The 13,879-nt window shown below is 38.5% G+C and overlaps 2 protein-coding genes across 5 annotated transcripts in view; one reads left to right on the top strand and one right to left on the bottom strand.

The window, feature by feature from the left end:
- TM7SF3 (transmembrane 7 superfamily member 3) overlaps positions 1–4,008 on the top strand; it is a 36,680-nt gene extending 32,672 nt beyond the window's left edge. For both annotated transcript variants that reach the window (XM_087855711.1, XM_045811771.2), the window contains exons 11-12: positions 505–667; positions 2,375–4,008. In XM_087855711.1, the coding sequence (XP_087711837.1) occupies positions 505–667; positions 2,375–2,637 (426 nt within the window). In that variant the 3' untranslated portion in view covers positions 2,638–4,008. The remainder of the gene's footprint in view (positions 1–504; positions 668–2,374) is intronic.
- Positions 4,009–10,405: 6,397 nt separating this feature from the next.
- The window catches only part of FGFR1OP2 (FGFR1 oncogene partner 2), a 31,470-nt gene continuing 27,996 nt past the window's right edge, over positions 10,406–13,879 (bottom strand). For 2 of the 3 annotated variants that reach the window (XM_045811817.2, XM_045811820.2), the window contains one exon: positions 10,666–12,702. In XM_045811817.2, the coding sequence (XP_045667773.1) occupies positions 12,565–12,702 (138 nt within the window). In that variant the 3' untranslated portion in view covers positions 10,666–12,564. Of the gene's footprint in view, positions 10,541–10,665; positions 12,703–13,879 lie in introns of those variants that run through there. The other variant, XM_045811818.2, reaches the window with a different exon arrangement.

The following is a 13,879-nucleotide window of genomic DNA, read 5'->3' as shown; positions in this document are numbered from 1 at the left end:
CTGCATCATTTTGCATGTTTCATTTACCTGGGAGAGCTACACGAGACGCTGTAGGAGATGATTAATTTTAAATAGCCTTGTTACTGTGAAAGCAAGAGAAGTTCTGATTACAATTAGCGCACAGTGTTTTTTTCATCAAGTGGGGTAGGTCACCGCTGTCAGTGCTTTGAACGGTGGGAGCAGAGAGGTTGGGCTCACTGTAAACGCACAAGCCGGTGGATCATTAGTTTCAACGGTCTCTCCAGAGGAAGCGTTCTTCATCTAATTAGACTTTATTATTGAGGTTCTTTCACAGGGAAGGCATTTCCTATGATTAAGGTAAACTGTGTTTGAAGAACTCACTATGGGTGTCAAAGGTGGTTTTCAGTTTACTTTATTCAGCTCTGAGACTTGACCCTGTTGCATGTGCCCTGAGGGAGAAGTGATTCCCTGTGAGTGAGCAGGGTTAGAAACTATTCCTTGTTCTACCAGTGGCGATGCCTAAACGCTTGTATTCTTCCACAGCTGAACATACTGACTTGTGGATTCATTGGCTCCTACTCGGTGGTCTTGGCCTTTGACAGTTACTCGTACACAAGCCTTTCTCACATCACTTTGAATGTACTCAAGAGAGCACTCAACGTGAATTTCCACAGAGCTTTCACAAATGTGCCTTTTCAAACTAACGGTAAGACTAAATCCAAGAACCAGAGTGACAGCCAAGTAAGAATACTGGCCCACTTGTGCTAATAAGAGCACTCGGTAACTAGATTGAAAGAAGGTTAACTGGACAGGAGGAGGAAACTCACACGATACAAATGCTATTAGAGCCTTCTGTTAATGAGCACTTATCATAGGAACAAAGAATTTAAATTTGTAAGGTGGTTGAAGTTCACACTTCTAAAAATCTTCTAAATGAACTTTGTTAAGAAATTTCTCAACCGGGGGGTGCCTGGGTGGCTCAGTTGTTAAGCATCTGCCTTTGGCTCAGGTCATGATCCTGGGGTCCTGGGATCGAGCCCCGCATCGGGCTCCCTGATCAGTGGGAAGCCTGCTTCCTCCTCTTCCACTCCCCCTGCTTGTGTTCCCTCTCTCCCTGTCTGTCAAATAAACAAAATCTTAAAAAAAAAAAAAATAAAAAAAAAAGAAATTTCTCAACCAGGATTACTTACGTTACCTGGTCAATTCCCAGTGGTGAGAAAAATCCTGGGAAAAAGCTGTTTGGTTGGGGTGGGATGAGGGATGAGAATGACAGCCTGATTGTTAAAGTTATTCCCTTGTTTCCCTCCGTTAAAGAAACATGTAATTTGCTACTTCAAAGTGAAAAAGTGATTTTCAATCAGTAGGTGTTATTGTTTCTGCTATTGTAAGATTCTTTTTTTTTTTTTTTTTTTTTTAAGATTTTATTTATTTATGTGACAGAGAGACAGCCAGTGAGAGAGGGAACACAGCAGGGGGAGTGGGAGAGGAAGAAGCAGGCTCCTAGTGGAGGAGCCTGATGTGGGACTCGATCCCGGTACGCCAGGATCACGCCCTGAGCCGAAGGCAGACGCTTTAACGACTGTGCTACCCAGGCGCCCCATCTGCTATTGTAAGATTCTACCCATTGAAGGTTCTCTATTAACTTTTTGAAGAAAAAAAATGACTAAATTAAATGTTCACAACGAATGTAGGATGTATTGGTTTCAGAAGTGTTAAAATATGGAAGCTAGAAAGGCATGTCTTGGAATTGAAGATATATAAGCAGTCATGATTGCTGTGAATATTTAAGGACAAGTCTTTCCCTCTACCATCCTGAGCCTGCCCTCAGTGGTAAGAGGTTGGTGGTGGAGACCTTGAAATCCACGTATCTTGCAGGTTTTACATGCAAAACATTATTTTGTCAAGCCTTTTACTGGAAGCTCAGTTACAGTTTGTTGAATCTCTCCAGGCGTTTCTGTATCCACTCTGTGTGAGGGCGTGGGGCCCCATATTGAGTGGAATGGGAAAAAAGAGAGCAGGGTGGCATCTAGTTTCCGTGATATATGTTTGCGAGGTGTAGCTAGAGGACTGCTTTCTCCCCACCCGAGCCCCAGAAAAACACAACCACCACACCTGTGGGCACTGGTCGTAGAATACTGGAATTCCAAGGATGCAAACAACGGATTCCTTACAGCCTTTCTGGACTTTCAAATGCCTATAATAGAAAATTCCTGTTTTAAAACTGAAGACGTGTAGCTTCCTTATTCATTCCTTGGTTGTAAGTGAAGAGGTAGACGTTTGGCCAAACTCACCAGAAAGTCTAATATTGCTGAGAGAGAATGACACAGATTTATTAAACTATGAAAGGTTAAGTGTTAGAGCTATTTAGGGTTTAAAATACAAGAGTTCAAACTGCTTTTCTGCTGTTTTTTAGACTTTATCATCCTGGCAGTATGGGGGATGCTTGCCGTAAGTGGAATTACATTACAGATTCGAAGAGAAAGAGGGCGACCGTTTTTTCCTCCCCACCCGTACAAGTTATGGAAGCGAGAGAGGGAGCGCAGAGTAACAAACGTTCTGGACCCTAGCTACCACATCCCTCCATTGAGAGAGAGGCTCTACGGCCGACTAACTCAGATCAAAGAACTCTTCCGGAAGGAGCAGACGGCTGGAGAGAGAACACCCCTGCTTCTGTAGATGCCGAGGGGCTGGGTCGGTGTGATCTCGAAGTACAACTCGAGCGTTGGCCCAGCTTTGGTGTGTGTGCCCAGCCTGCTTCGGCCATCTCCGGTGCACGTCTGAGAAGAAAACAGGCTTTTGTATCTATCTGTGCTTTGCACAATATTGTGGTGTCCTTACTGATATATTATCAAAAGGTACCCTTCTTTTGTTTATTTTTAATTATGGTAAAATTGCACATTTACTGTGTCAGTCATAAAGTGTATATAGTTCAGTAGGCACTTTGTTTTTGCCTTTTATTGCTCCAAATGCTAATTTGAATACTAAATTATGTCAGTTATTTGAAAATAGGTCAGCTTATATGGATAATAAAACTTTGATCTGGATATAATGGCCTCGTTTTTTTTTCTTTAAAGGCCTTTTAAAGTAGCGTTGACATCTGATTTCCAATTTAAAGCATTAGAATTGTTTCTCAGGAAACCAGTTGGCTCCTACCCCAATCTATAGTCTCATTAGTAAGGAAACCTTTTCAAATTTGCATTTTGTAGTTCTTTCTGCTAAATCGGTTTTTATTAGCATTGATGTAAAACACAGGTTTCAAAAATTTTCTCTTTCGTATAAAGACTTCGTACCATCTGTGTTTTAGTGATGAGGAGGGAGTCAAAAAGGAATTAGGTGTTTAAAGGAGCTGCTTTGAATTAGGACCTTGGATTCTGTAAGCAAAGTCCCTTCAGTGTTGACCCTGTTTGCCCACAAGCAAGCACCTGGATGCCCTGGGCTGCACACCGATTCCTCATGGCCTTTTCTCTTAAGTGTCAGAGATGCTGCCTCTGGTTCTGTTGTGGACTGTAAGCTGGTGATTCTGACATAGGCCTGAGTCACAGCGAGGGTAGTTGTGGTTGGTGGCATACACATTGTGATTAACCACTATTTAAACGATGCTGCTTTTAAGAGTTTTTTCAAAGTACAGTAGATTTTTGAAGTTTCAGGTAACTGGAAAGTTTTCAGTTTTTGCATTTAAAAGTGTTTTGAAAAGGCCGAAACAAAGTGCAGACATACAAAACTAATCATTTTTGCTTTGCAAAATTACACAGGTGTTTACCATTCTGTAATCCTGTTTATATAAGTTCAGTAATACTTGAAATTTTTTTTTAATCACTTTAGGGATTCTGGCATCTGCCATATCTTCGTGCATTCTAACAAAGTTCTATGGAATGTTTGTGAGTTATTTTCTATACCATCAAAAGGTATTGCCACTGAAGACTGTAAACACAGAGCACACTTTTTTGGAGGCTTGAGACAAATTGTTTAAAATTTTTCATAATTTGGGTAATAAAAAGCCAGTTTGTATAATTTTTTAATAATAAATACCACCTATTTTGAAAAAAATGCTGAAACGTCTCATTATTACTAAATTTTTATAAAAATTTGTTACCAACTGTGTGTACCGCAGCAATAAGACAAGATAGAAGTTTCATAGGTATAGCATTACTTCATCTGGAGAAGTAAATCTTTATTTTCAAAATTCAGTTTAAGCCTAAATGAAATAATAGGAAACGAAGGAAATCTGAGGCAGTGTGTTCGAATTTATATCCCTTGTTAGAAGGAGAGCTGAGGGCTTCGGTGGCTTACTTTGTGTCGGTGTCCTTAGCACTTCAGGTTTGTCCAACCGAAGACAAGTAAAAAGTAGTAGTATTACCTCAAGTGTTTTAGTTCTGATTAACCTGTTACGGGTTAGCTACCAGGTTGCCAAACCACAGCAGCTAACTAGTGCTATGGACCAGTAGAGTTCTGTAGAAGGTTGGGATGAAAAATTGATTCTACCGAGGAAATTGCTAGACTGTTAGACCAGGTAGACCTTAGAGATCATGTGATCTGACCCCTTACTTTATAACTGAGGAAATTCTTGATGACAGAGTCAATTATATGAAGTCACTATTATCAATAATGGTGCCCAGATCAAAATTTGGGATACCTGACTTCGCATCCAAGTGTGCTTTACGCTGTATCATAATGGAAATGTAAATCATTATTTTCAATTTTCTTCTGCTGGTGAATTGGTGACAACACAGTGAGACGGCAGCCTTCTGCAGGCAGAGAGGCGTCAGTGGAAACCCATCTCGATCTGGGACTTCCAGCCTCCAGAATGGTGAGAAAATAAATTTCTGTTGTTTAAGCCATCCCGTGTGCGGTATTTTATGGCAGCCCTAGCTAGAAACTAACATACTTTAGGAATCATTTTACCCTGATTGTTGATTGAAAGACTTCTGGGCAATGTGACCAGTGCGTTTGCAAGGACCACTCTATGCAAGGGAGGTAGAGACGGGCTCAAGCTAGCGGAAACTTGGACTTACCCAGGGACTACCACATAACCATTACACTGGGGAGGTTAGCAGGTCTGGATCAGGCTATATCAGCAGAAGAGGCAAACAACAACAAAACCCCCCCACATACAACCCCCCCCCATACTTGGATCTCACCTTTACTCATTACATAAATCTGTGTTGAGTTCCTAAGTGCCAGGCTGTGCCTTGGGTACTAGGAAGAAGATGGTAACCTATACTGGCAAGGCCCCCGCTTCAGGGTTTAGAGTGCGACGGGACGGATACAGGGTAGAGGAGGTGCTGTACGCGATGAAATTTAAAATGGATGAGGGCATGGAAGCCGGGATGCCAGGGAAGAATTCCCTGAAATGACACTTAAGCTGAGACTTGGAAGATGAGTAGGAGTAACCGAACCACAAGGAGGCTGAGTGCGTTCCATGTAGTGGGGTTGAAAGCCTACGGAGAAGCTTTGAGGCCTGCCCTTCTCTGTGGAGAGCCCCCAGTGGAGTCTCCCCCGTGTGCCCTGCCAGTCCTTGCAGCCCTTCACTTCGGTGCTTGATGGGGTTAGTGAACTGATTCTCAGCTTTTCACGTTTTGATCCAGAAAGGATGTTGTTGTTTTTTAAAAATTGAGATGTTGGGGCGTCTGGGTGGCTCAGTTGTTAAGCATCTGCCTTCGGCTCAGGTCATGATTCCAGGGTCCTGGGATTGAGCCCCGCATCGGGCTCCCTGCTCTGCTGGGACCCTGCTTCTTCCTCTCCCACTCCCCCTGCTTGTGTTCCCTCTCTCGCTGGCTGTCTCTCTCTCTGTCAAATAAATAAAATCTTTAAAAATAAATAAAAATAAATAAAAATTGAGATATATTGACCTGCAACACTATGTAAGTTTAAGGTGTACAGTATGTTGATTTGATATTTATATATTACAGTATGATTACCATAGAGTGAGCTAATGCCTCTGTCGTGTCACATAATTATCATGCTTTTTGTGAAAACAGGATCTAGTCTCTTGGCAACCTTGAAGTTTATAACATAGTATTGTTGACCATAATTCCTAGTGCATTTGAGCTCCAGATTTTATCTACTAATTGTGAGTTCATTCCTTCCTTAGATAACATTTCCCCAATTCTCCCACCTCCAGCTGCTGGTAATCACCATTCCACTTTCTGTTACTAGGAATTTGGGTTTTTTAGATTCCAACATAGACGTGATATCATCCAGTGTTTGTCTTTCTCTTGACTTCTCTCACTTGGCATAATGCCCTCAAGGTCTATCCATGTTGTTGGAAATGGCAGGATTTCTTTCTTTCTCACGGCTGAATAATATTCAAATATAATTTATGTATATATATAATATATTCATTATATATATATTCATTATATATATATATTCATTATATATATATTCATTATATATATATATTCATTATATATATATTCATTATATATATATATTCACTATATATATATAATGAATGCCACATCTTTATCCATTCATCCATTGATGGACACTTAGGATGTTTCCCTGTCTTGGCTATTGTGAGTAATACTGCAGTAAACATGGGAATTAGCCATTTTTTTCAAGGTCTCGCTTTTCATTTCCTTTGGCTATATACCCAGAAGTGGGATTAATAGATCATATGGTTGTTCTGTTTTATTGTCTGTCTTCCTCATTAAATTTAATCTGTACTGTAAAACTACTCAGAGCATACCTTGTCTTTTTATTTACCTTTCTTTTTCATTTCCTCCCAAGCTCCTAGAATTTACCAATTGTGCCCTGGCAGGTGGGTCAGAACACTTGAGTGATCCACAAGCTGTGGTCCTCAAATTCTTTCCTTCTGTTCCAGAGTATACAAGTATAATATACAAGTATATTCTACACAAGTAAACAAGTATACTCTATGCAAGTATAACATATCTGACTGTTGCCCCCAGGGTGAATTCCTTCCCTTGGAAGGAGGTAAAAGGATGGCCACAATAACCTTTTTACTTTGACGTTCTTAGGAGCTAGAAGGCTTATTCACCTGAGGTGCATGGCTCCTCCTGCTAATGGTATCTCTGTTGTCCGGACTGGTTTGCATGTTCTCTGGCCTGCCTGAACTTGTGGTGGGTGCACTGGGCAGGGCATGGATGCCTGTGTCTGGGAGCTTTAAGGAAGGGGGTGGAAGAGCAGAGAATGATGCAGGTGGAAGAAATAGTTGAAACACATTAAGTGTGCCTTTGCTCTCCAATTCTCCAGTGTTTTCAGCAATTGAACTGGACCTCAATGTTTTTGGTTTTTTAAAATTTATTTTGGGCGATGAGTGCATGAGCAGGGGGAAGGGCAGAGGGAGAAGGAAAGAATCCCAAGCAGACTCCACGCTGAGTGCTGAGCCTGGCGCGGGACTCAGTTTCATGACCCTGAGATCATGACTTGAGCTGAAACCAAGAGTCAGACACTTAACCAGCTGAGCCACGCAGGCTCCCCAACACCTTTTTAAAATAAACTAGCTGCCTCATTTGGAGGAGACCATCTATCAAATTGCTTAAAACTGAAATATATGTATTTCGAGGGCTGGGCCTAGGGTTCTAGAGGACTACTCTCATGGACAGAATTAAAGGCTTTTCTCTGAAAAAAAAAAAAACAAACAAAAACCCAAAAACAAAAACAAAACCCAACTCATCTTGCTTATTAATGCCTGAAAGTTTTGGGGTGCCTAAGTGGCTCAGTTGGTGAAGTGTCTGCCTTCGGCTCAGGTCATGATCCCAGGGTCCTGGGATGGAGCCCCACGTCGGGCTCCCTGCTCAGCGGGGAGTCTGTTTCTCCCTTTGTCCATGCTCTCTTTCTCTCAAATAATTAAAATCTTTTAAAAAATGCCTGAAAGTTTTTCAACACAGGACAGTCTTCCATTTTACAAGTAGAGCTACTCTTCTTCCAAACCAGCTCTCCCTCCTGAATTCCTGTACCAGTGATTCTCTACTTAATTTTCTCCTGAATGATGTTCTTAAACCTCTTATATTCTATAGGTCTAGAGTCTGCATGACCAGGAATAAAAATCCTTATATAGAGTTTTTATTTAAATTTCAGTTAGAGATAGGTCTTAAAATGAACATATTCCAGAAGTTAACATTTGAGAAATTCATTCACTTGATCTCATCTTGCATCAACCTGTGATTTGATAGCACTGAGTACTTGACCACTGAGTGGTGCTGAAATTTGGGATGAAGCTGATAAATCCTTGGCATTTTAAAGTAGCCAAGGGCTAGCCCTATTCATCTTGAACTGTGTATACACACAGAAGCAATGTGCTGAGGCTTGAGGTTATCCACTTGACAGGGACAAGCTCTTGTAACACCGATTCTAACCAGCTTTCTTCTTCGTTTTATAGAAAGCCCAAATGTAGCTTTCCTAGCAATGTCTGATACCCAAGAAGTATATATCCTTTGCTTCAAGATTAGGATGTTTTTACTCTGGGTCCAGTTCTACCTACTGATACTGATTTCAATACAGTGAATTTTCTGAAGGCTTTAGTTATTCCAAAGCTGTGCGTTTATGCTTTTCCTTTTATGTAGGTTTACTCCTTTTGTCCTCACATGGAAAAAAAAAACTTGCAAGGGATATCATTAACTGAAAAAAAAATTGATGAACCAAGGTGTATTTGAGATTCCAATTTTGTGTGTGTGTGTGTGTGTGTGTGCGCGCACATGTTTAAAAGCATTTATAGATTAAGTTTTTCTGATTCACAAGAAACTTGTAATTACCTCCGGGAATACATAGGTTGTAGGAAGATACTGGCCTTGAACTGTAATATTTTCTGTATGCTGGATTTTTAACTATGTACATTTATTTTTTCCTTTATGTAAAAGATGAATTGTAACAAAAAAGAACATAACCTAACAAACTTTTGAGAATTTATACACCAAAAATAGGTACAGTACATAAAATATGTACATAGATGTTAAAGGAAGCATTGTTTTATGTTAGCAAAAATTACAGTCTGAATATCAGTAGGAGAAATAGTTGAATAAATTATGACATCTATACAAAGATAGTTTCTGTTGCCTGCAAACCAAAGATTTTTGTAACTGGCTAGTGTATGTAAAACAACAGACTTAGTTGGAAGTATACTGATGTTATTTGCTTCTGGACATTTCCCCCTATGCATTTGATTTTTACATAGTTGTAATTATATGTGCAATTTAGTATTAAGGTTTTTGTTATGTAAATTTAGGTACATATTTTTGTTCCTGTTGCTAAAATCTTTAAGCTGTAGTATATAATAAACTGTACTGGGTAGATACTGAGAGTAAATTAATGATCTGGACATAAACTATTTCCCTGTTGTATGATATTTAGGTTGAATCTAATTTGTTCACTGTAGCACCTATCATAATGTGGCTTTAACCTGGGGAAGCAGTGGAGACGGTGAGAAATGGTAGGATTCTGATCTATTTAGAAGAGGGGGTCAATAGGATTTGCTGATGATTTGGGTGTGTGATAGGAAGTAGAGTCAAAGATGCCACCAAGGTTTTTGGCCTTAGCGGCTGAAAAGATGGAGTTGTCATCAGCTGAGATGGCTGGAGAGTAAGACTGCTTTGAGCATGTTGAGTCTGAGATCTCTCTTTGATAGAGTTGAAGGAGTCTGGAGTCAATGAGAGGTTTAATGAGAGCTGTAAATTTGGGAGTCATCAGCATTACAGGTGGTATTTAAAGTCATGCGACTGGATGAGATCACCAAGGAAGTCAGTAGGAATACAGAATAGAAATAAGGACTGAGCCCTGGGGCTCTCTAATTTTAAGTCAGAAGAAAGAACAAAAGCAGCCACTGAGGTAAAAAGAGAGCCCCTTCAAATTCCAATTAGAAGTTATACTTCATTGATGTTTCACTGAAAAATGCACTCCTATTTTACTCTGACCATAAGAAAATACCGGTAGAGATCACCAAAAATTGAGTTATGGATCTATGATCTTCCAATCATTGAGACAGTTTAGAAATAAAAAATTTTGGAAGTCACCTTTATATTAAAGAATATCAATTTGAGCAGATAACAATAACACTTTATCTGTGAGGTTGTATGTAATTGGTTTTTTAGAATTGTATTTCCGATATAAAATAAAAAGTATAGTGGATAGATGATAGATACTCGTTTTCCAGGGCTGTCATAACAAATCACCACAGGCTGGGTGGCTTAGCAGAAATTTATTCTCTCACAGTTCTGAAAAATCAAGACCAGAAGTCTGAAATCAAGCAGGGTTGGCCCCTTCTGCAGGCTCTGAGGGACAATGCATTCCATACCCTTCTCCTGACTTCTGGTGGTACCACAGGGCCCTGAGGCTTGCATAACTCTCTGCCTCTGTCTTCACATGGCTTTCTCCTCATGCCTCTGTTTCAAATATCCTTCTCTCTTCTAAGGATACCAGTCACTGGAGATAGATAGGGCCCATCCTGGACTTAGGGTAATCGTATCCCAAGATCCTTAAATCTGCAAAAACTTAAAATATGGTCACATTCATAGGTGCAGGAGGTTAGAACCTGGACATACCTTTGCGGGGACACTCTCAAACCCACCACATATAATAAAAAGGCTTGCAGGATCAGGAATAAGTTGCTGGCCAATTCCTAAGAAATACAGATAGAAGTTGTTGCTAAGTACTAGTTCTATGGTAAGAGAGAAAATGCCATAAAGATAAACTATATGTAAGAATAAATATAGGCGTTGTTCTCAAATTAACTTGGAGACCATATCAATTTCAGCCATTCATCTTTATTGATAAAATAGGCTCCCATGCAGTACACACTCTCTGACATAAATTTAAGGTTTTGCTTTAAAAAAAAAAAAAAAGTATGGATGGAAAACGGTTGCTATATAACAAAGTAAATGTCTTTAAACACCAAGATCTTAAAATTATATCCAAGTAAGACCAAGAATAAATTAACTTGGTTTATAAAAATAATTATCAAGTAACAAGTAACATTTTGAAATAGAGCTGCCTCAATGAATTGCCTCAGACTTAATCTCAACTGTGTAGCTTATTTTCTTTAATTCTGACTTGGGATTAAAACTATATGAATGAATTAACAGATACTTCCCCCAAAACCAATAGAAAAGTTTAAAAATAAAAACTGTCATTTATAAAATATCAATTAAGGCCTCTGAGGAAAGAAATCTATTCAGTGTTTGGGCCAGTAGCCCTTTGCAGTCAGCCCCATCGACCCCACTTACCCCAAACTTAAGATAGAAAAATTCCAAAGTGAAAAGCAGTTTTGAATTTTACCAATATATGAAATTATACACAAAAATTACCATGTGACTATTTCTTTAACAAATTACATACCCAAAAGCGGAATTTGCTACTGTGCTAATTTTAATATAAATCAGTATATTTATCATATGTGACATTTTTCTTTTATCCTTTTATTCTATAATCACAAAATAAGAAAAATTTAGATTTCAATTGATGTTAAAGTACATTTCTATTTCTAGTGGCTTTTAAAAATTTACATACTGGATATTATTTTGTAAAAAATAAAACAAATACTTATAAATCCATAGATTCCCCCCCCCATTCCCCTTTTGACTGAGAGGTTATAAGAAAAATCTTACAGGTTATGAGGGTGAGATAGAGCTTAAGAATAGATCCAGAAAACAATTTTTTTTTGAAATTTTAACTTACTTCCTGTATCTCTTAAGAATACTTTTAAAAAAGGGTTCAATGAGGCAGAGCAATTCTCAATTTACTTTGAAATGACCATACCTAGCTTGCTATATCAAACGTTTCACCTCTGTTAGCTAAAAGAGCTACATAATATCCTTAAAGATCAACCAGAGAAGAGAAAAATCTCATCTTCATTATTGATTTAGAACCAAAACTTAATCTTCCAAAGGAGTAGTTTAACCTACTAATATGTCTCTTATAAGATCTTCTTTCTTAGAAAGTAATATTCTTTCTCTTTCATTCCTGAAATGATTATTTCATATACTTAAACAACTTATGGACAATTGTTCGCTGACTATTTTAATTATGGTAAATTAGCTAAAATTAAATTACCTCTTTTGTTTATGGTGCATATAAAACATCCTTACAGCCTTGCTAACTGAATTTTCTTTGACAAAATTTATATTTATGGGAAAGTAGACAGGCAATCATTAAAGCTGAAGTCTCATTGTACATAAAGCTGTTGTTAACTCTGACACGATACAGTGAGGAGAAATAAAATTTAGTATGACAATCTTCCATTCACAAAACTGTGGCAAAATGTGTATTTTAAAATTTGGATAATTTTATGAATCCCCAAACATTTACTGGGGATATTCATGCTTATCCAGGTATCATCCAGAATGCCAACTGCACTGCTGAAAGCTCTTGACAGTTCAGCAGTCACTCAGAAAATCTTTAGTTTGTTCATCAATTAACAAAGTTTCTATTTTAAATTTATTTTGGAATAAAGTCTATGACCATTAACTATGCATTTTTTTTGTTGCTATCTCAAGAATGTCATTGCCAGTGCACTGTACATACTATAGAAAAAAATAAAGCAAAGGGTAGCTTGAGACAGATTATTCTGTTAATTCATTCACTTTAGTAGGCCAGTCCCAGTGACCATTTGGAGCCTTGTAAGAAGCTCACAGACTTACAGGCTCTTCAGCTCTTCCTCAGACTCAGGTCACTATTGGTCACTAATGCTGACAAAGATGAACTTTCAGACATATCATCCTTCCTAAGGTTCAGAAATGATTCTCGAGTTATTTGAAGGATCTCTCTCAAGCCTTTGTTTTCTTGCTAAAAGAGGGCAAAAACAAAGATGTAGTCAGCAAGATAGCCCCAAGAATACAAACATATCTTAAGCCAAACGAAGGTGTGTCAGAAGGTTCTAGCATTCAAAAACAACAACAACAACAACAAAGTTCTATCATTAGCAGACATATACTAAATCATATATGCAGTTGAAGTTGACAACTTGAATCCAGAGAATACTTTTTTTTAAAGAGATGGGAACTGTGCTCAGTGTTTTGCACCAGTGCAAAGCCTTCTTATTTATGCAGCTGTGACTGTCGATGGAACCTCCGAAACGGCCTTATTTTACACTCACAGTACAGATGAAAAAGATAACATCTAGATTTATGTTTCTATAAACTCAGCAAAGCCTGAGAATAGTACCCTGGGACTAGAATGTCTTAGTACTTTAGTACTTGTACTCCTTTCCACAAGAGCATGGAATGCAGGACAAGCCATCTGGTTTGGTTTGTTGTCTTCACTGGAATTTGAAAGCAACAGGGCTGGCTGAGTGAATCGTGGTATTTTTCAAGAAGGGAAGTGACTAGATCTAGCACTGATAAACAACTTTTTTTTTTTCTAAATTAGTTACTATAAGAAATTAGACATTTAAAAATAACTTTTGTAATTCTCAACCACTTTGTCTTTAGTCTTACTTTCTAAGTTTCATTGGTACAAAGCAGGGATCAGCAAACTACATACAACCTGGCTTGAGGTCTGTTGTTTGTAAATTACACGTTACAGGACTATAGGTAAGCTCAATCTTTTTTGTGTAATTGGCTGCTTTGTGTTACAACGGCAGAGTTGTGTAGTTGCAACAGAGAATGTCCGGTTTGCAAAGACTAAAATATTTTCTCTCTGGTCCTCTACTGAAAAAAGTTTACTTACCCCTGTTGTAAAGAACGCTCAGAGACAGAAATCACTTCTGGCCCTCTATAACCAATAATATCGCCACCATGATTTCAAAATGGAGCTTTTAAAGTATAAAAGTCTATTCTACTGATTTGAATTATTCAACAATGACTTATGCTTTTGCTACCACAAAATAAAGGACGGAAAAGCTTTTACACCCCCTAGAAAAATACGAGTGCCCAAGAAATCTGTAGATTAAAAAAGTTTTTCCTGCATCATCATGATCTCCAACAGAATGGAGAAATTTTTTAAATTACTAAATTAAAAAGCA

Source organism: Ursus americanus, chromosome 25 (assembly GCF_024610735.1).
Source record: "Ursus americanus isolate L20-20 chromosome 25, mUrsAme1.1.p, whole genome shotgun sequence".
Lineage (NCBI taxonomy): Eukaryota > Metazoa > Chordata > Mammalia > Carnivora > Ursidae > Ursus > Ursus americanus.
This window is presented reverse-complemented; position numbering and strand designations above follow the sequence as displayed.